The sequence below is a fragment of the Sorex araneus genome, chromosome X (genome assembly GCF_027595985.1).
Source record: "Sorex araneus isolate mSorAra2 chromosome X, mSorAra2.pri, whole genome shotgun sequence".
NCBI classification, from domain to species: Eukaryota; Metazoa; Chordata; class Mammalia; order Eulipotyphla; family Soricidae; genus Sorex; species Sorex araneus.
Window position 1 is genome coordinate 258,348,955 of NC_073313.1, and position 21,705 is coordinate 258,370,659.

A 21,705-nucleotide genomic window follows, 5' to 3' on the forward strand; every position below is an offset into this window, starting at 1 on the left:
TAGCCAAAATCTAGAAACAACCCAATTGCCCTAGAACAGATGACTTGTTAAAGAAACTTTGGCACATCTACACAATGGAATACTATGCAGCTGTTAGGAGAGATGAAGTCATGAAATTTTCTTATAAATGGATATATATGGAGAGTATCATGCTAAGTGAAATGAGTCAGAAAGAGAGGGACAGACATAGAAGGACTGCACTCATTTGTGGAGTATAGAATAACATCACATGAGGCTGACACCCAAAGACAGTAGATACAAGGGCTGGAAGCATTGCCCCATAGCTAGAAGACTGTTTCATGAATGGAGGGGAGAAAGCAGATGGAATAGAGAAGGCATCACTAAGAAAATGATGGCTGGGAGGAACCAGTCAGAATGGGAGATGTGTGCCAAATGTAGATAATGACCAAACATGATGACCTCTCAGTGTCTGTGTTGCAAGCCATAATGCCCAAAAGTAGAGAGAAAGTATGGGGAATATTGCCTGCCATGGAGGCAAGGGCAGGGTGAGAAAGGGGGGGTATACTGGGGATATCGGTGGTGGGAAATGTGCACTTGTGGAGGGATGAGTGTTTAATTACAAGAGATACAAGTGAGTGTTTAATAATTGTGTGATTGTAACCCAAACATGAAAACTTCACTTGTATCACTTGTAGTCCCATTGATCTTCGATTTGCTCGAGTGGGCGTCAGTAACATCTCCATTTGTCCCTGTCACGTGCTAGTGCAGCCCAATGATATCTGCTTGCTCCAGGAACACAAAAAGCCTCAAATCATTGATTCAGGGATTTGACAAAGAAATCTGACCATCTAGTTGGAGGGCAGCCACGAGGTCTTCTGATGTCCAGTGGAATCTAGTCTGTAACAGCTCTAGTCCAGTGGTCATCTCTGAATCGCATTACATGCCCGGCCCATCTGATTTTTGATGTCTTGGCAAACGAGACAGCATCCCTGATTTTTGACCGTCGACGGAGGTCAGAACTTCGGATTCCTTCTCTCACTTGAGTAAGACATGATAATCCCAGCATGACTCTTTCGATTCCTCTTTGGGATACCCTAATAACATTCTCATCCTGTTTGGGTAGGGTCCAGGTCTCTGAGGTATATGTTAGTGCAGGAAGAACAGTGGAATTGAAAATATGTGTCCAGAGTCGGAGCTTCTTCGTTCTCTTAACCACCTCTTCGGTGCTCTTGAATGAATTCCACACTGCTCTCTTCCTCCTGCGCAGTTTTGGCACCAAGTCGTTCCTCATATTGATTTCTCGACCCAGGTACACATAGCTGCTGCATTCGGAGATGTTTGTTCCATTGAGAGCAAATGGAGCTTCAGGGACCAGTTTGTTTTTCATGAACATCGTCTTGTTGAGATTCAGCTGCAATCTGACCTTTCCATACCCTTGGTCGAAGTCGGTCAGCATTTGTGCCGCTTGGATGTTTGGTGTTTTGAGAATGATGTCATCAGCAGAGCAAAAGTGGCGTAATTGCCGATCGTCTATCTTCATTCCCATTCCTTCCCATTCCAGTCGTCGCATGATGTTCTCAAGGGCGGCACTGAAGAGTTTCGGTGAAATGGTATCACCCTGCCGCACCCCTCTCTTTACATCAATGATCACTTCCTTGTAGAATGGTGAGATCCTGGTGGTGAATCCACAATACAGCTCTCGGAGGATTTTGATATACTGAGTTTGAACGCCCTATTTGGCTAGGGCTTCAATGACTGCTTCAGTCTTAACAGAATCGAAGGCCTTCTTTAAGTCTATGAACGTTAGACAGAGCAGCATCTTGAACTCTCGCGAAACTTCAATGAGTTTGGTCACTGTGTGGATATGGTTTATCGTGCTGAATCCCCTTCGGAACCCAGCTTGCTCGCATGGTTGTCCTTTGTCTAGTGTTTTGCCTATTCTATTTAGGATGACATGAGTGAACAACTTGTGGACGACAAACAGCAGGCAGATTGGGCGATAGTTGCCTATGTCGTGGATGTCTCCCTTCTTGTACAACAGAATGGTCCTACTGGTTTTCCACTGAGATGGAACCTTGCATTCACACAGGTAGTATGTGAAGAGTCAGGCAAGTGTATTGATGAGTACTGGCGGCAGATTCTTCAGGTGTTCGGGTCTGACCTTGTCTGGACCAGGTGCTGTACGCATCTTTACCAGCGAAATGGCGTGTCGGATTTCAGAAGGGAGAACGTTGGGAATGACATATCCATCCTGTGGAATTTGGCATGTGGGCAGGTGGACATGGCTGTCAAAGAGATCTGAGTAGAAGTCGTGAATAATTTTCTCCATTGCCTTTGTGGAGGATGTGATAGATCCATCGGGACGTCGGAGGGCAGTCATCTTGGTCTTGTAGTTGGCGAAGGACAGGCGAGCGTTATGAATACTTTTCCCGGCTTCTGCTGCACTGGTCAACACTGCTGCTCATCTCTCGTTGAGATCTTCCTTTATCGCATCTCTGCACAGCTTTGTGAGCTCGGACGTTAGCTTGTGGTTACCTAAGGCTCGCGCCAAACCACGTTGATGAATGAGCTCGAGAGTTTCCAAAGACAGGCATCTGTTTGTGGCTTTCTCACTCTCGGCATTCTTCGCACAGACATGGAGGTGCTGAACCAGTCGATTGTATTCATCTTCGATGTTGTCAAGGATGCCAGGCGGAGGCAGGGGGAAGGTGAGAAAGGGGGGATAAACTGGGGATATTGGTGGTGGGATTGGTGGTGCACTTGTGGAGGGATGAGTGTTTAATCATTGTGTGATTGTAACCCAAACATGAAAGCTTAAAAATAAAAAAAAAGAAATGTTGAATATAATCAATTATTGTGAACAAATTTTATTAAGAATATAATTTTTTAAAAAAGAAAAAAAAATTTATCACTGAAATGCTAATTTGTGTAACTACAAAAGATTGTCCCGGATCATCTTTAATAAGCTTATTACATAATATAGTGACCAATATTCTCTTCCAAAGAATCCTAGTGTTTCTGTTCTTTTTGTTTTTGGGGAGAAATAGGGGGAGTCGTGTCACACTTGGCGATTCTCAGGGGTTATTTCTGGTCTGCATTCAGGAATTACTCCTAGTGGTGTTTGGGGACCATATGGGATGTTGGGGATCAAACACGGGTTGACCGTGTGCAAGGCAAACACCAACCTGCTATACCCACCACCCAACCCTCTTTTCTTTCTTCTTTTTATTTTTGCAGTCTTAGAGCTACTCAGGCTTATTTGTGTTCACTGCCAATAATGTTAACTTATTCTCCCTCTTTGGTTTTAACCTGATGTGAAATCAGAGCAAGTTGAAAACTGCACACGCTATTTTGGGACCACCTATTCCTACTCAACAGAAGATGCTCCTTTTCCTCCATAACGATTTTGATGTTCCTTAAACAATCCCATCACTTTTCCATTTTATTGGAAAAACAAAGACCTAAACACAACTGTTTCTTTTCTCCATTCTCTTGTGAGACTACATATTTCCTGAGATTCAGAGGCAATAAAAGATGGCTGACTTCAGAGCAATTTCTTGAAGTGATTTGTCCATAGAGGAACGAACACAAATGTTCCAAGACTCTTAAAATGATAACAAGGTAGTAAAGGGAACATTCCAAGTGACTGATAAGAAACCAAGAAGAGTAAACTGGGAAAGAGTAAGTAAAGATAAACATGGGATGATAATATTTAGCACACATGGGTGGTCTAATGCACTAGTCTAGTGATCACTTATCAGTGACCCTTTGATTATAATGCTTTTTTTATTGGTTTCGGTAATCCTTATTTTGTTCTCTTTCACAAGGATGTTTTTCTTCCTTTTTTTATACAAGAATAATTTTATTGGCACTTTAAAAAACATTGTTGTAAATCACAAAAAAAAGATCTAATGTTCAACCCTGATTTTTCAGAACAAACTTTTCTTTCCAAATATTATAAACAAAGCAGGGAGGAACCAGTAGTTCAGATTACTGATGGATAAGAACAAATATGTGAGGCAACAAGAGTCTGGTTTGCCATGAAATCTCAATGCAGGAGGCTAAATGCTTGGGAGGGCTTTTCTATGCAGCACCCAGTTGAGAATTAGAAATAACTAAGTCTAGAGATTAAAGGGGGCTGGAGCGATAACATAGCAGTAGGGCATTCGCCTTTCACGCAGCCGACCCGTGTTCGATTCCTCCACCCCTCTCGGAGAGCCCTGCAAGCTACCGAGAGTATTGTGCCCCCACAGAAGAGCCTGGCAAGCTACCTGTGGCATATTGAATATGCCAAAAACAGTAACAAGTCTCACACTGAGACTTACTGGTGCCCACTTGAACAATTGATGAGCAACGGGATGACAGTGACAGTGACAGAGAGTAAAGCTGAAATTTCACAGAAGTCCATATATTTCAATGTTAGAGACAAGTTATCTTAAAATGCTGTCCATCCAGAGGAGAATGGCTAACCCCAATGGGACTTGTGGTACAGAAAGAAATAGTCCATGGAAACAAAAGGAGTTTCTTTGGTACCTGCAGCAACATGGATATCAATCCAGAAACAAAATATCTGATTCGAAGAATCTAAAAACCTAAGAATACATATAGTCTGCCTAATAAAATTCTAGAGCAAGTAAAACTAACCTAGGATCAAGAAAATCAAGGAAGTGATAGTGAGGACTGGGGAGAGGGAAGTAGGGCTGGGTATTGATCAGGAATGGGTGCAGTTAACTTGGGTGATGATGACAATGTTTCATTTCTTCGTGGGTGTTCAGTTATATAGGTGTACCTGTGCTCACAAGACATCAGCTGGTACCAGAGAAGCAGTTCAGCAGTAGAGCATGCAGCTCCATGCGTTAGATCCTGAATTTATTCCCTAGCACCAAAATAATAAAGTCTTTTTTATAATTTTCTTGCAACTTGTGATTTTTTAATATTACATTCCCTTCAAATGAAAACAAACAGTGAGCTGAAAACACAAACACAAGTAAATGGTAGGCATTTAAAAAAGTTTTATAAATACTGTGGGCATTGTGCTCATTTATAAAACCCAAGATAAAAAAAAAAGATGCTGGATAGATAATTCAAGTGGCACAGCACATGCTATGCATGTGTAAGGGTTTGAGTCTGACCCCCAGTACACCACTCTCTAAAGCAGCAGTCGTGTGGTGATGATGTCCCCCTGGCACCCGGCACCCTGGTGAGCATCACATTGCCAGGCCTGAGCACCATATCATCAGGCCCAGATTACCAGGTTCAGCATCGCAAGATGTGTCTCGTACCCCAGCACCATTGGAGGGGAACCCCTATTTGGATGAGAAAGGGGTGGGTGGACCACCAGAGAAATGATGGAGGGATGAATAGATAATGCCATAATTACAAGTCTACAGCAAAAGAAATCTGTCAAGGGGGACAGAGATAGCACAGGATAGCATAGTGGGTTGGGCTCGAGCCTTGCATGGAGCTTATCCAAGTTTGATCCCTGACATTGCATACGGTACCCCTAAGTACTGACAGGAGTGGTCCTTTAGTCCAGAGCTAGAAGTAAGCCCCGAGCATCACTGGGCATGAGCTATACACCCACCCCCCAAAAATATGTTAGTGTGTGGTTCACTGTTGATACTCGTGAAATGTTCTTTTATTAAAAATTGATATTATCATAATTCAGTTTAGCTAAGCTGGTTCCATTTTATATTCTCTGCAGCCACAAAATAATACTCTCTGACATTTTCTTCTTTATGTATAACCAGCTGTAGTAAAATATATAAAAGTATTCTATATCTGTATTTTACCCTGTGGATTAATAAAATCAGTGGCATCATATAGATTTTTTGTTATTCTTGTGTTCTGAGAACCCTGGTTAAGAGCTGGTTTTTATTCCTGAATTGTGACAGCTTTATATTTTATAGTCCAACCTGAAATAATATTTCTTTACAATATTTTTCTATGAACACACTCTTAATTGTGGGGTTGCTAGGAGTCAGTAATAATATAAACTTAGATTTAAAGATTCAAAAGGAGGTAGAGAAACACACCTATTTTTTTCATTTTTCCATAATGGCCAGTTTTTATTCTGCAGTCTCAGCAGCCCATAAAAAGAAATGATCAATTTAAATTGGTAGCAGACAGAAGCAAATTCTTCAGATCCAGGAGGTATGAGAATGATTTACTTATGGCCTCTGAAGACCCAAGGAAATTAGATTTCTCTTACTGACCTAAAAATGTAGGGCCGTGGGTTGGGGAGTGCTTAACTTTATGAAATTACTGAAAAAAAATAAGTGTTAAGAGTCTTTGTTGTTTCTGGGGACATTTTAAAGGACTGCAGTCTCTAAATTTTGATTTTCATTTTGAATATAGAAGGGGAGTTCATTAAAAGGCCTAAGTTTGTGGCAGTCTTATTCTTCCCTTTCTTGGCCTCAACTTCCACTTTCTTAGCTGAAGTGAGGGAAATTCTCAACAATATTTCAGTGACTTTCACATTTATTCTCAAGAGATTTTTTTTTCTCTCTTGTCTCACGAGAATTAAAATTCCTCAGTGATATACAGAGCTGTTTCTGCTGGGAGGTGCATGTTCTGTGGTTTTAGCACTGGAGGACTGTAGCACTGTTGTCCTGTTGTTCATCAATTTGCTTGAGTGGGCACCAGTAGCATCTCCATGGTGAGACTTGTTACTGGTTTTGGCATATTGAATATACCACGGGTAGTTTGCCAGGCTCTGCCGTGTGGGCGGGTTACTATTGGTAGCTTGCCGGGCTCTCCGAGAGGGACGAAGGAATCGAACCCGGGTCATGTGCGTCTAAGACAAACGCCCTACCCTCTGTGCTATCACTAGAGGAGAGAAATACTGTACATCAGGAATCTTTCATTTGTTCAGTTTTGTTCATCACAACCCGAACATAAGAAAAGTGAGACAGTATTTGGTAGGAAAAGCCACTACAGATGCCATTGACCGGAGGAGAGCAAGGAGCTTCTTCTAGTCACCATGAGAGCTGGATCCTGTCATCTACAAACCTTAGACACAAAACAGACAGTCCTCCAACATCTCATGCACAACTTCCAAGTTGTAACCACTTCTCAGAACTATTTTCAGAAAGAGGAAGTCTGGATGTTCAGAAAGGCTTCGCTTTTCAGTGTGTGTCTAGCATTCAAAATGCAGAAATGACTCACAAAGTCTTAGTCTTCGGGGTGAGGGGAGCTAGTCCAACTTAAAATTTTTCCCGTTGTGAGTGACCTAGACTGAAGGGAATGGTGGGAGGTTTGGTCGAAGTCAGTGTTCACTGCTTCAGAAAAAAAAAAAAAAAGAGCTTTTTTGGACAAACGTTCTTCTGTTCTTTACGGTAATGAAATTTTGCAATAGCTGACTTGCTTCTCAGTGCCCTACACCATCCTTTTTGTCCTCACTACTACAATCCCATTCTCCTTAATGTAGATGGAATGATTTTATATTTATTTATTTATTTTTATTTATTAATGTAGATCGAGTGATCTTATATTCATCCATTTATTTATTTATTTTTATTTATTTATTTATTTTGGCCACTCCCATCTCATTCCCAGAGTCCTAGCAATACTCAGGGACAACTAGATCCCTCACTCCTGTAGACCAAATCTGGGATTCCTCATATGCAAGGCATATGCTCTACCACTCAAGTCACATTCCTGTCTCCCTGTAGAATCTTCTGGAGAGGTAAACCAGGGAAAATGCTTGGTCCAAACTTCCACAGATTTTTGTTGAAATGATCATAAGATGCAAGGTCCCTTCAAGAGAGCCTGGTTCCTTTGTTAATTACCAGTGTTACCTTATTCCTCTGTTCTCAATCCTCAGTTCTGCCTCCTGACTCTTGTCCTGCTGGCCGCCATCTCAGAATAATTTCCTGAGATCAGGGTGCTGGGAGCTACTTTTCTTCAAATCAAAACCCTCTCATCACCTTCTCAGAGCTGACCCCAAATGCTTTACCTCACAGCTGGTTCATAACACCTTCAAACCCTGCACCTGAAAGCAGAGGGAAGCCCTTCCCAGGACCCAAATCCAGAAAAGATGTTCCTGGACCCACGGGAAACCTGAGAGAGAGAGGTACCTAACTGAACCAAGTGTTCCGAGAAAGCTAGCTTCAATACATATCCTCCATTGCTTTCCTTGAAGAGAATTTAACTTTGGAGAATCTCAAGGATTTTTCTGCCAGTATTTTGCATCACTTTAGTTGCATGAAGCAAAATTTGAGGGGGATCTAGTTCAGCGGAGTTGTCTGTATGTGAGCTATACTGAGAAAGTCAGAATCGCATCCAGAAGCATCTCCATTGTGAGTCTTGTTACTGGTTTTGGAATATTGAATATACCACGGGTATTTTGAAGTTTTCCATCAAGAATGACTACGCAGCTTCTTTGCTGCCAGGCAGTCTCCTAGGCCTAAAGGGAACTAAGTAGGAGTGTGTGATGAGGGGCTTTCCTTTAAGGAGGATGTAGTCACTGCTTTAGTTGGGGGTGTGGTCAGCTGAAACTCTTTGTGGATGGCATTTGGCAGAACTGTCCCCTTTTCAATAAGGTGTTACATTCCCAGGAGTCCAGAAAAAATTTAGTATTTATCATCTCCTTTTGCTGTTCTTAGGCACATATCACTTCTGTGGGATACTATTTTTCTTCATGGATTCTAAAATATTCTGGCACAAAAAAATTGAACCTACTCGTAAATATGAATGTTGTGTATGAAATATTGTCAGAAAAAATTAATTGGTCCAAATCATACTTCTCTAATTTTCTTGTGTCAGGGAATAAAAGGACAACTGTTAAAGTCTCAATGATAAATAAGCTTTACAATTTCATAAATATTAAATGTGCACTTATAACTCATTTCCAATTCTGTGACTCTACAAATAGGACATGGCTTTACAAAATGTTCTATTGTGATTTTTCTTCACACATTTTGTAAAATTTACTTTGACACTAGATCCATGGATGGTTATTTACCAACAACATCCGGACGTAAGCAGAGGATATATGTATGTATATGCACATAAATATATATATGTATATATATAAATATTCTCTCTATCTAATAAAACACAAAGAAAACTTACAGGAGTTCTTACCTGGGTAACTGCCGAATGTCTCCAGAATACTGTTCATATTTGTAGTTTACCACATGCCACTGGGAGCTATAAAATTTACAAGCCTGAAAGGAAATAAAAGGCAAAAATTATCATTCTAAAACTACTATGAGTACTGTTCTCATAATCTTCAGGTAAAGTTACAGTGGCCTGTGTTCGTGACGTCAAAGGTAGGGAAGAGGCTTGCTCTCCAATAATCATTTTCCATTTTCCAGTGAAAAGGAGTTTTAATTCTTTGCAGACTCAGGGAAGAGAAAGTGTTTAACATGTTTATCCTATTTCGCTCCATCCAGCAAGGCTTAATTAGATCACCCACTGAATCACACCGGATGCGTGACTAAGCTTCAGAATGACCAGCTCCAACTCTCTTTCCATTCATTAACAGTTCCTAGTTATGATTTTTTTTATGTCATGCCTTCACCTGAAATACTTCCCCTTAATTCTTGCTCTGACTTTGGTAACTTATTTTTCTTTCATCTTTATCTAATCCCTACTGTCAGCTAATAACCAGTTTTTCAAATTTATCTCATTGGGTTGTAAGGTTCAAGTTCATTTATTGATTTCCTATGACTAATAGATGATTCAAACCGTGTGTGTGTGTGTGTGTGTGTGTGTGTGTGTGTTTGTGTGTGTTTGTAGGGGGTGGAGGGTGAGACGCTCCTAACTTGATATTCTCTTAGAGATATTCCAGCCCTACTAGGTAAAGTGTTTCAACACTCAGGTTGGTGATGGGGTTCTGCTTGGTCTCAGCAGAGCCCCACCTATCGGTGCTGGAAAGGGGACAGCCTGCAGTGTCAGGGATCAAAACCAAAGTTGGTGGGGCTGGAGCGATAATACAGCAGATAGGGCATTTACCCTGCATGCAGCCAACCTGGTTCAATCCCCGGTATCATATATGATCCCCCGAGCACTGCCAGGAATGATTCCTGAGCACAGAGCCAGGAGTATCCCCTGGGCATTGCTGGGTGTGACACAGAAAGCCAAAAAGCCAAAAAAAAAAATCAAATTTGGTACCAGCAAGGCAGGTATGCCAGTCCTTTAAGCTGTCTCCCTACTCCCCAAGACCTTTCTGTAAAATAATGCTCTTCTCGTGGTACTCTTTGGCTGAACTGAGTCTTCATTCATGGCTATTTTTTCCTACATGCCTTGAACTGGCCATGATTTGAGGGTTGAACAGCTGCCATCTGTGTTCTAGAGAAACCTTGTTCTCTAGCACCCGTTGGTTGAAACATGAGGAATAAATGGTTCCCTGCAACGGGAGGGGCAAAAATCTATGATGGTCCTCAAGGAGACAGACAGGCAAAGAGAATTCCTGAGCGCAGTGAATCCAAGGGCAGAATCTGAGAAAGCCAAAGCGCCGGTTTGGTGGAAAGAGAGGTAGGAGGTAAGGACATAAGAGCAGAGGAGGGGCGTGGAGAGGAACACAGGGTGGGGACACTTGTGGGATACCCAGGAAAAGTCAGGGAGAAGGGCTAGGAGTCGAACTTTCTCAGCGGTATGACTTTATTTGCTCAAGAAGCACCCCCGTGCAAACTGGTAGCACTGTCGCACTGTAGCAATGTGGTCCCATTGTTCATCGATTTGCTCGAGCAGCACCAGTAATGTCTCCATCATGAGGCTTGTTGTTACTGTTTTTGACATATAGAATACACCACAGTAAGCTTGCCAGGCTTTGCTGTGCAGGAGGGATACTCTAGGTAGCTTGCCGGGCTCTCCAAGAGGGACAGAGGAATCGAATCCGGGTCAGCCACGTCGTGCAAGGCAAACGCCCTACCCTCTGCGCTACGGCTCCAGTCCAGTGCAAACTGGTACTGAGGGCAAAACGATGGGTGAGCCAGGGGCAAAGACAGAGTAGGAGGGTGGTGGCATGGAGGACAGGAAAAATAAAATAGAAAAAGACAAAACATGGAGACACAACACCAGAGAAGAGCAGTGAAAGGGAATTCAGGGCTGTTGCCATGAGGATAAAGGAAGAGGGTAATGATATGTATCAGGTGAGATGTGTTGCTAAAATTATGTTTTTAACTTGCCAATTCTATATATAGCACATTTACAGAAAATAGGATTAAAATTGGGTGCCCATATGCTCTTCATTAGGACTAAAATTTTTTATTTTGATTTCAAAAAAGAATTCAGACAAGCATACAATCATGGGTATAAGATGGGTTTTTGGAATGTGAACTCTTTCTCTCTTTCTCACTCTCTCTCTTTCTTTCTCCTTACTGTTGTCAAATGAACAAAATATATTTAAAAATATAAATGAAAAGCATAAATCCCCTCTCTTTTTGTATTCTTGTTCAAATCCTTTTTTTCGTATTTTGTCTTACTTAATACCCCCCTTAAATATGTACATTTAAATTTGAATATTTTTAAAAAATGTACTTAATATACAGAGCTCTTATCTGAGGAAAGGCCTGGGTAAATGGTTATTCTGCATATTCTGGAGAACTTTAAAAAGTACTCTAAGAAAAATAAATTATTTTTATTTTACTCTATTTTTCTTTTACTCTATTATTTTATTCTAAATTTAAAAAGTACTCTAAGAAAAATAAATTATTGTACCTTAATTTAATAACACATAGTCTAAGTTTGAGAGATACTTGATCATGAATTCATCTTAAAACATAGTTGTGCCCTTACTTGGTACCGGGCTGTGCTAGAGACAAAAGTCTATGACCTCTTATGAGACTAACACCCAAGGACAGTAGAGACAAGGGCCAAGGAGATTGCTTCATGTTTGGGAGCCTGCCTCATGAGCTGGGGGAGAAGGCAACTAAAATAGAGAGGGGATCACTAAGTCAGTGATGGTTGGAGTTATCGATACGGACGGGAGATGTGTGCTGAAAGTGGACAAAGGACTAATCATGATGGTCTCTCAGTATCTGTATTGCAAACCATAATTCCCCAAAGTATAGAGTAAAAAGGAAATTATCTGCCATAGAGACAGGGGTAGATTGGGGTGGGAGTGGCGGGAGGGATACGGGGGCCATTGGTGGTGGGAAATGTGCACTGGTGGAGGGATGAGTGTTCGATCATTGTATGACTGAAACTCAATCGTGAAAGCTTTGTAACTGTATCTCACGGTGATTCAATTAAAAAAAAAGTTTATATCCTCTTGAAACTCAGGTTCTTGGAAGAGTGAATCAATACATATAGATATAAGAAAACTGTGTAATGTTAGAAAGTGGTATCATGTGAGAATAAAGAAGAGGGAGAGATAGGGATAAAACTGGGGGAAGGGAGTCGATTTAACTAAAATTGCCAGAGTGGGTATTTACAGAGCTCTTATCTGAGGAAAGGCCTGGGTAAATGGTTATTCTGCTACTTCAATTTTTCTGCTATGGCAGGAAAAACATGCAAAGAATCTTTCTTCACCCATTATAGTCCTTCAGTCTTCCCAGAGTTCCCAACTCTTTTGGACTAGAGTATTCAAAGTGCTTTAAAGATTCTTGATAAAAAAACATTTCAAACTAATGCATATTCTTTATAAGTAAACTGATAATGAAGGGAACAGTAATGAACCAGTTATGATTCGGTTTATTTTTTAATTGCTCTTGAACTAGAATTGACTTCTGCTATTATTCTGGTCCCATACCTTTAATGATGTGGGTTTTATCTTTATCTATTTAACCATCGAAATATTAGTCTGGATTAAAAAAAAAATCTGTCCTCCCTCACAGTGACTCACTAATTAAAAAATAAATAAAATTAAAAATAAATAAATAAATAAATAAAATCTGTCCTGTCATTCTATATTTTATGATCTAGAGATTTTAATGGGATTAAGATGAATTGACTATTTCTTATTCTTTCTTTCTACCAATAACAACTGTGTTTAACCATGGTAAACTTGTATACTTATGCCTATTATGCACAATGATACCTCTACCAAGGTTTAACCCAACTGGAGACATATTATCCCTGAATCACACTGATTAAAGTGAATATGTTACTTTCTTATGTTGACAAAAGTCCTGTAAAGATCTACAGCTTTTCAGTAGCATGTGCTTTGTAACTGTGCTTTTAAACTAAGAATTTTATAAATAATCTTAATATCTTATAAGATTTTTTCTCAGTAGTAGAGAGATGCTCAGATCTTTGCTCAGACTCTAGATGTGACAGAGGTAGCATTATCAATAGGATTTTTCTGACCCTAAACTACATCCAACTGATTTTTATATCTTGATGCTTACACGCTCTTTGAAGTACAACTAGATTATCATTCCAGATGCTTGCAGTGATACCCTGGAGCCAGACAGACTTGGTTTCGGATTTTGCTAAATAACTTTATCTGTCCAACTTAACACTAACGTATTTAGAATCAAAGAAAAATATTTCATATAAAGCACCTCTTTATTATTAGTACTTAATAAGTACTTGCTTAAAAAACAAGTTTTTCTAGGAATTTTGAGTCAGTACATGATTCAGATTCATAATAATTTCAACTTGTTTTCTTTGATTTATAAAGGAAGAGGTTTGGAAAGATATATTAGGTCTGATTTTCAAAAAGTTCTTCTCTAATAAAATTCCTTCTGAAGTCATTTGCTGATTTCAAATATCCTGTGGTTAACTGATGAAGTAGAGGTTAGACTAGATGAACCATAAGAACCATTCCAACTCTATATCTGAGAGCGCCAGAGCCTTTTACAAATGCATAAACATTGCTCCTACACAGTTGTGGCATTTTGGAAATGTTATACATAGACAATTATTCTCTATTCTTTGTTCCAGCCCACACAACCACCCTAAGAAGATTATTAAGGACTATATAATTATGACTACAACCCCTCTTTGTCAAGAAATGAAGCTGAAATGGCCAGTTGCAAGCCACAGACTACAATTCTACTATAATACTGTGATGGTTCTCTCTTCCCTTTCCAATGCTACAGCCCACAACACCTGTTTCAAAAGAACAATCCCCTCTTTAGAACGGTTGCTAGGGAAGTCTACTTTAAAGGTGCAGGCTGTGGCTACTAGCAAAAGCTCATTAATTCTTCCCAGCAGCAATGTCTCAATCCATACTTTATCCATGCATTATGTAGGCTTGTTTAGCCTTTTCTGCCTGTCACATACTTAGACACAAAAATGCTGAACAAAGCTAACATGCCATTAGAATAGTGTTTGCTGGGGGGAATGGAGAGATAGTATAATGAATAGGGTACTTGCTTTCCATAACACTGACCCGGGTTCGATCCCCAGCACTCATATAGTACCCCAAGCCCCACCAGGAATGTTCCAGAGTGCAGAGCCAGGAGTAAGTTGCAAGAAATATTGGGTGTGCCGCCCCCCAACCTCCGCACAAGAAATAGGATGATGTTTCCTAAATTGCAATGTGTCCGTCAAATTGCTACTTAATTCCTGAGCTCCATACAAGATCCCTGGCCAGAACCTCTAGGGAGAGGCCCCAAAGGCTTTTACTCTACTGGACTGACAAAATAACTTGACTCTTATCAAGCTGCTTAACTCTAAAGGCACTAATTAATATCCTTACTCCATACAGTGGACTCTAGTAAGTGGAATGGATTATCTTCTAGTTTTTATTCAGCTGGATGCAAACTTTAATTTTTGATGAATTACTTAGGCTGAAGGGTTGGATCGCACCCAGTGATGCTCAGGCCACCTGGCTCTGTACTCAGGGAATATTCCTGGAAGTCTTGGAGGACTCTCTGGGGTGCCTGGATAGTTGCATCCAAAGAAACCTGCACTGTGCTATCTCTCCGACGCCTAAACACAATCTTTTAAAGAAGAATGAAGCATATTATCTCAAGTTTGGGGTTCAATTCATAGTGCACATTCAGAATACATTTGCTCAATGAATAAATTTTATTTTATTTTATTTGAAGGTTGTAAAAAAATCTAAGTATTTTACAAAAGAATGAGTCATTTTAAAGGGCATATTGAAATACTGTGAAGAAGCGATTTTATGTTTTTCCTTTATTCTCCTCTTTGGAGACTCAGAATCAATTCAAATAATATTACACACCTAAAATAGCAATTTAGGTTTGGCAACATAATTTGTTCATCTCTTAAAAAGGCTGATTGTTAGATTATTAGATTCTAGCTACCAAGTAATAAGCAAGTAATAGATGGGTTTTTTACCTCCAAATTATTTTTTCTTTCTGGCTATCAAAGTTTATTTAATTATCCAACTATTTTATTGTCAGAAAGATTTATGCAACCACAAAAGGTGTTCAAACCCTTACTCATCACTGGGATTAACTGCATGTTTGTAAAGTGATGGTGGGAATTTTCATATTTGTGCCCTTAATCACAAAGTTTTGAAACAGTTATGGCTATTATAAATGCAACATTATGAAATTAAGTGAATTTAGGTAAATGTGCACAAAAAGGGCTAGCTGGATAATTTATTGTCTACACTGCAACACTTCAAAGGGAAAGCCAGGCCAACAGATAGAACCTGAGTGTGTTTCCCCAACCCCGGGACCATGGCCATCCAACACAATATTTTATCATTATTTAATTTTTTTTAAATTTGAACACTGTGATTTACAAAGGTGTTTAAAATTAGGTTGTTTCTGTTTTCTGAAACCAATCCCCACACACTGTGAACTTCCATCTATCAGTGTCAGTTTCCCTCCCAAGTCCCAGCCTTCCTCCTTTGTAGACACCTAACACATTTATTGCAAAGTTATTTCAGATTCTAACAAAGCTTAATGGAAAGGCAAACGGAATTATCAGAAAATAGGGAAAATAGGCCAATCAAAGTCAATTCCACATATTATATTTTATATTTAATATTTTATATGTTTCTATATTGTTTATAAAACATAGTTATAGCTTTCCGGCCCCACGCGAGATCGACCCCGGAGGCAACTGAACCACTTTGGACACGAGCGGCACCCCCAAAATGCCTCCAAACTGTGTGCTCGGAGCTTCTGGCCCAGGCGCTGCCGGCAGGGTATGGTCTTTTCTCTCTCAACTCTTTCTTTTTGAATGCAGCGAGGCAATAGCCGGTTTTTAGACTCTACAGGAAGCCCGGGATAGCCGATGGGCGGGACTTCCGGATCCGCCCTGTGCCCGCCGACATTTAAGCACAGAGCCATGTGGGGATGCTCCTTTCCGGCCCTGCGAGAGATCGACCCCGGAGGCAACTGAACCACTTTGGACACGAGCGGCGCCCCCAAAATGCCTCCAAACTGTGTGCTCGGAGCTTCTGGCCCAGGCGCTGCCAGCGAGTGATGCAATTACCAAAAGAATTTTTCCTGGACTTCATATAGAAATCCAAAACCGCGCGGCTGCGATAGCAGCCGTGCGACCTAATATCTCTTGATTGTCAGCAACGTGTAAATGTTCCTTTTTGGCAGGGCTTAACGTGGGGGGAAACTCCAAACAATAGTACTAAGTTTTTTGTTGAGGGGTAAAAGATTGTTGCGATAGAATTTTAGGCAGAATTTTCCCTGGACTTTATATAGAAATATAGAAACCCAAAACCGCGCGGCCGTGGCAGCCTAATGTCATCTAATCATCAGCAATATGAAATGGTTCCTTTGTAATGGGTTGGACTTTGGGGGGACCATAATAGGGTTAAAGTTTGTAGCGACGTGTAATTTCTGGCTGCACTTTCCCTGGACTTTATACAGAAATTCAAAGCTGCGAGGCCGCTGCCATGGCCGTGCAACCTATTGTCATTTAATCATCACCAATATGAAATGGTTCCCTTTTAACGGGTCGGACTTTGGTGGGAAATCCTAACAAGAATAGTAAGTCTTTTGCTGAAATATTGAAGGCTACCAAAGTGGTAGCCATCTCTATAGACTGAACTAAGCCATATCCCCACTCCGGCTGAGAAGAAATATCCTTCTTTCTCGGAAGAAACGCGGCGTGGTGTTAACCATAGTATGATGTCCATTAAGCTGACATGGACCTGGTGGCGTGGGAATGGGATACAAGGGAATAAATTATTATGTACTTGGAACAGCGGGACGCTGGTGGAATCTTGAGCCGGGGCCGATACCAGCGTATTACTTTTGGTTCCAGAAACTGCTTGCAGACATTCTACCAGACTATCAACTAAGCCAGAGCCCCACGCTGGCTGATGACGAGAAATAACCATCTTTTTTGGTTTGTTTTCCCTTTGTCAGGCAGCGTGGTGATTACTAAACAGGCGTGATCTCGGTGGCGTGGGACGAGGGGGGAAAAAAAATTGAAAAGTTATATAACAAACAGCGGGACTTAATATCTCTACATTCTCAGCAATGGAGAGCCATCAAATGCTTCCTTGACAGTGGGACTGTCTTTTCTTTTTTGGGGGGAAACCCTAGCAACAATAGTGAGTTATGTGTTGAAACATGGACTGTAACCAAGATAAAGCGTAAACGAAGTGAAACTTATCACTTACAAGGGCGGGGACTGGGGGGGGCGGGAGGAGGCGAGAGGTATAATGGGGTGGTTGGTGATGGAATATGGGCACGGGTGAAGGGAAGGGTGTTTGAGTATTGTATAACTGACATAATCCTGAGAACTATGTAACCCTCCACATGGTGATTCAATAAAATTTAAATTAAAAAAAAACATAGTTATATACACATGAATTTGTGTATATAAATATTCTATAAAATATTTAATAATATTTTATATTTAATTAAAAGTCAATTCCAGTAATGATATTTTAGAGAAAAATAGAAAAGTCATGGAAAACTCATTCACTGATCATGTTATATGTTTCTCAAAGTAAAATAATTAAAATATTAAACTATCATTGTTATTTTTCAGAGGAGTTCTCCCAGGTAAGGCTCAGAGGGCGCCAGGCATCCCTCCCCTCAATGAAGCAGGCTGCATAGTTCAATGCTAGGGTCTAAGAATGTTGAGCTGTTTGGACCTTGTGGTTCAATCTATCAGAATCATGCCCAGAAGTTCTTGTGGAGTCATTGGTACGGGGGCGCAAACTGGGACATGGTACTATAAAGAACCCGGCCCCAGCCCATCTCTTAACCCTTCATAGTAAGTGTATTATATAAAACAAATGCCCAAAAGTAGGGGGAATATTGTCTGCCATGGGGGCAGGGGGAGGGTGGGAAAGGGGAGATATACCCGGGATATTGGTGGTGGGGAATGTGCACTGGTGGAGGGATGGGTGTGTGATCATTTTGTGATTGTAACCCAAACATGGAAGCTTGTAACTATCCCACGGTGATTCAATAAAATTAATAAAAATATAAAAAACATAGGGAAGGAGGGAGAGAAGTTTGCAAAATGATGAATTGGGATAATATGTACTTGTAAATATAAACTTGACTCCAGTTTGAATGGAGTAATAGAGTGCATTATAGTAAAACCTTATTTATTATTCTTTTTATTGAATCACCATGAGATACAGTTACAAAGTTTTCATGCTTGAGTTTCAGTCATACAATGATCAAACACCCATCCCTGCACCAGTGCACACTTCCCACCACCAATGTCCCCAATATCCCTCCCCCCAATTCCAACCCTCCCTCTGCCTCTATGGCAGGCAATTTTCCCCATAGTCTCTCTCTATTTTTGGGCATTATGGAGAACAACCTTATTTAATAGATTCTGAGTGGCATATTTGATATGTCAAAAACAGTAACAACAAGTCTCACAATGGAGACGTTACTGATGTCTGCTCAAGCAAATTAATGAACAATGGGTAATAGTGCTACCTTATTTTAACTTTTTTGGTCTGTGGCTTGTGGACCATATCAGCTGTGCTCAGAACTTACTTAACTTACTTATTCTGTGCTTAAGGATTACACCTCCTGCTAGAGCTTTGGGTATATGCTAAACCCCTATATAAACCCCTAGCCCAAGTATGTGTACATCACTGTACCACTGTATCACTGCCATCCCGTTGTTCGAGTGGGCACCAGTAACATCTCCATTAGTCCCTGTCAGGTGCTAGTGTAGCCTGATGGCGTATTGGGGGCTCTTTCAGAGTCAGGGGAATGACGACCGTAATTGTTACTGTTTTTTGGCATAACAAGTATGCCACGGTAGCTTGCCAGGCTCTGCTGTGATCTGTATATATGTACATATACACACATATATGTATACATGTATTTATATATATATGTATATATATACAAACACATAGGGCTGGAACGATAGCACAGAGGGTAGGCCATTTGCCTTGCATGTGGCCAACTCAGTTCGATTACTCTGTCCCTCTTGGAGAGCCTAGCAAGCTACAGAGAGTATCTCACCTGTATGGCAGAGCCTGGCAAATTACCCGTGGCATATTCAATATGCCAAAAAACAGCTTCACAAACAACAAGCTTCACAACAGAGACGTTACTGGTGCCTTCTCAAACAAATTGATAAACAACGAAATGACAGTGCATATATACCCATATACCTGTACACACACACATATATATACATATATGCATATATATGTATGTGTGTGGGGTGGGGGGGTGCTGGGAATGGAACCAGGGCCAGCCAGCCCTCAAACCATTGACTCCATGAACACCTCTGGGCATGATTCTGGTTCAGCACCACAAGGCCCAAATAGCTCAACATTCTTAGACCCTGGCATTGAAATACGCAGTCTGCTTCACTGAGTACTGCGGGGAGTGACACCTGGGGTCCCCTGAGCCTTACCTGGGAGAGCTTGTCTGAAAAATTAACAATGATAACTTATTTTAATATTGTAATTATTTTACTTTAAGAAAGATACAACACAGTGGGTAGGGCGTTTGCCCTGCATGCAGCCGACCCCGTTCAATTCCTCTGCCCCTCTCGAAGAGCCGGCAAGCTACTGAGAGTATTTTGACTGCATGGCAGAGCCTGACAAGCTACTGAGAATATCTTGCCTGCATGGCAGAGCCTGGCAAGCTACCCGTGGCATATTCAATATGCCAAAAACAGTAACAAGTCTCAAAATGGAGATGTTACTGGTGCCCGTTCGAGCAAATCGATGAGCAACGGGATGACAGTGATACAGTAACAGTGAAGATCTAACATGGTCAGTGCACGCAAGGCAAGTGCCTCTCCCACTGTACCATCTCTCAGCCTCGGTGAGTCTTATTTTTAAAGATGTTGGACAGTATTTTCATGTGTATGAGTTTGTATGTATCTAGTAAAACAGTGTATCATATCAAATACAAGCCATAAATGATTTAGGGGCCAGAGAAAGTGCAGGGGATAAGGCTTTTGTCCTGCACTGCATGGTTCCCTCTGCACTGCCAGCCGCATAGCCCTGGGGGGACCGGAGCACCCCTGGGGTGGTCTGGGTAAACAGTACATGTCCTCAGATCCACTGAAGAACCTGACAGAACCAGGGACCACTGCTTTGGAGATGTTACCCCAATTTAACTTTAAACTATTTTGTTCTTTGAATTATAAGCTAGCCTAAATTGTTATCTGCATTGACTCTAAATTGAGAATTAATCAAAATATTTGGCTCCTCTTTTCACAATGTGTCATACTAAGACAATTAAAGACAGAAAATTAGACTTGCCTGAATTACCTGTGCTGACAAGGAATATAGACTAACTTCCTGCCTCATAAGCAATTTGTCAGGATATGAATAGTGGGTGAGACTAAGGAGCCTTGATATAATAATATTACCATTCTTTTTATCTAAGACATCAAATATGGGTGTTTTAATTCAATGCAGATGCAATGCTGGCTTCGCACATAAAATGGGTTCTTTATAGTGTTAATCCCCATAGTATCTGACTTGTGCTTTTGTATTTTCCAATACTCACTACTAAAGATTATAGGATGATTTTTATAGGGGAGAGGAATAAAACAATTTAAAACTGGAACAGTTTACATCTAAGAATTTATTTAAACTAAAATATATTATTTCAAGGTTATTTATGTAGAACACAAAACCATTTTATTTTTAATGTTTTATCAATGCTTTCATAAAAGTCTTTATCCCAAGACACTAAAATTTTGAATATAGCTTAAGCGACTTTTGTGTGTATTTGTGGTATATATTGAATATAAAAATATGGGATAGACCATTTTGTTCTGTTCATGACAAAACTAAGGCCACTCCATAAAAATAGTACCAGGTCAAAAAGGAAAACAACAGTCTTTGATATGTTTTTTATTTTTCATTAAATAACCTAAGTTATGGGGATGGGGAGATAGTGCAGTAAGATGTTTGCTTGCATGGGCTTCATTTCAGCATTGCATATTGTCCCCTGAGCACTACCCAGGAGTGATTTCTGAGCACAGAGTTAAGAGTAAGGAAACCCTGAGCATCACTGACTGTGACCCCCGAATAAAACAAAAATATTATTTAAGTCACTAACTATAGATTTACTTATAATGTTATCTTTTAAGTAATTAGTAATTAATAAATTAAGTAATTAGTAATTAAGTAATTATCTTTTAAGTAACACACAAAACAAAGTCCCAGCTTCTAGAGACCGTGATAGCAGTGAAATTAAGAGAATTTTAAAAAACAAACACAAAACACAAAAAACAAAAAAAAACAAACACAAAACAAAAAAGAAACATTTTTGGTTCGTTCTAGTTTTTTGAGCTTCTTTTAACTTGTGGAGATTTTATAGTTACATTTTCTCCAACATTTCTTAACAGTTAAAAATGTCCATGGAGGGGCCAGAAAGATAGTACAGTAAGGAAGGAACTTGTCTTTACATGGCCAACCTGGGTTTGATTCTCTACATCTTATATGAT

The 21,705-nt window shown here is 40.3% G+C and overlaps 1 protein-coding gene across 9 annotated transcripts in view; it reads right to left on the bottom strand.

The window, feature by feature from the left end:
- DOCK10 (dedicator of cytokinesis 10) overlaps positions 1-21,705 on the bottom strand; it is a 314,615-nt gene that overhangs the window by 128,337 nt on the left and 164,573 nt on the right. For all 9 annotated transcript variants that reach the window (XM_055120250.1, XM_055120249.1, XM_004610790.2 and 6 more), the window contains exon 4: positions 9,049-9,131. In XM_055120250.1, the coding sequence (XP_054976225.1) occupies positions 9,049-9,131 (83 nt within the window). The remainder of the gene's footprint in view (positions 1-9,048; positions 9,132-21,705) is intronic.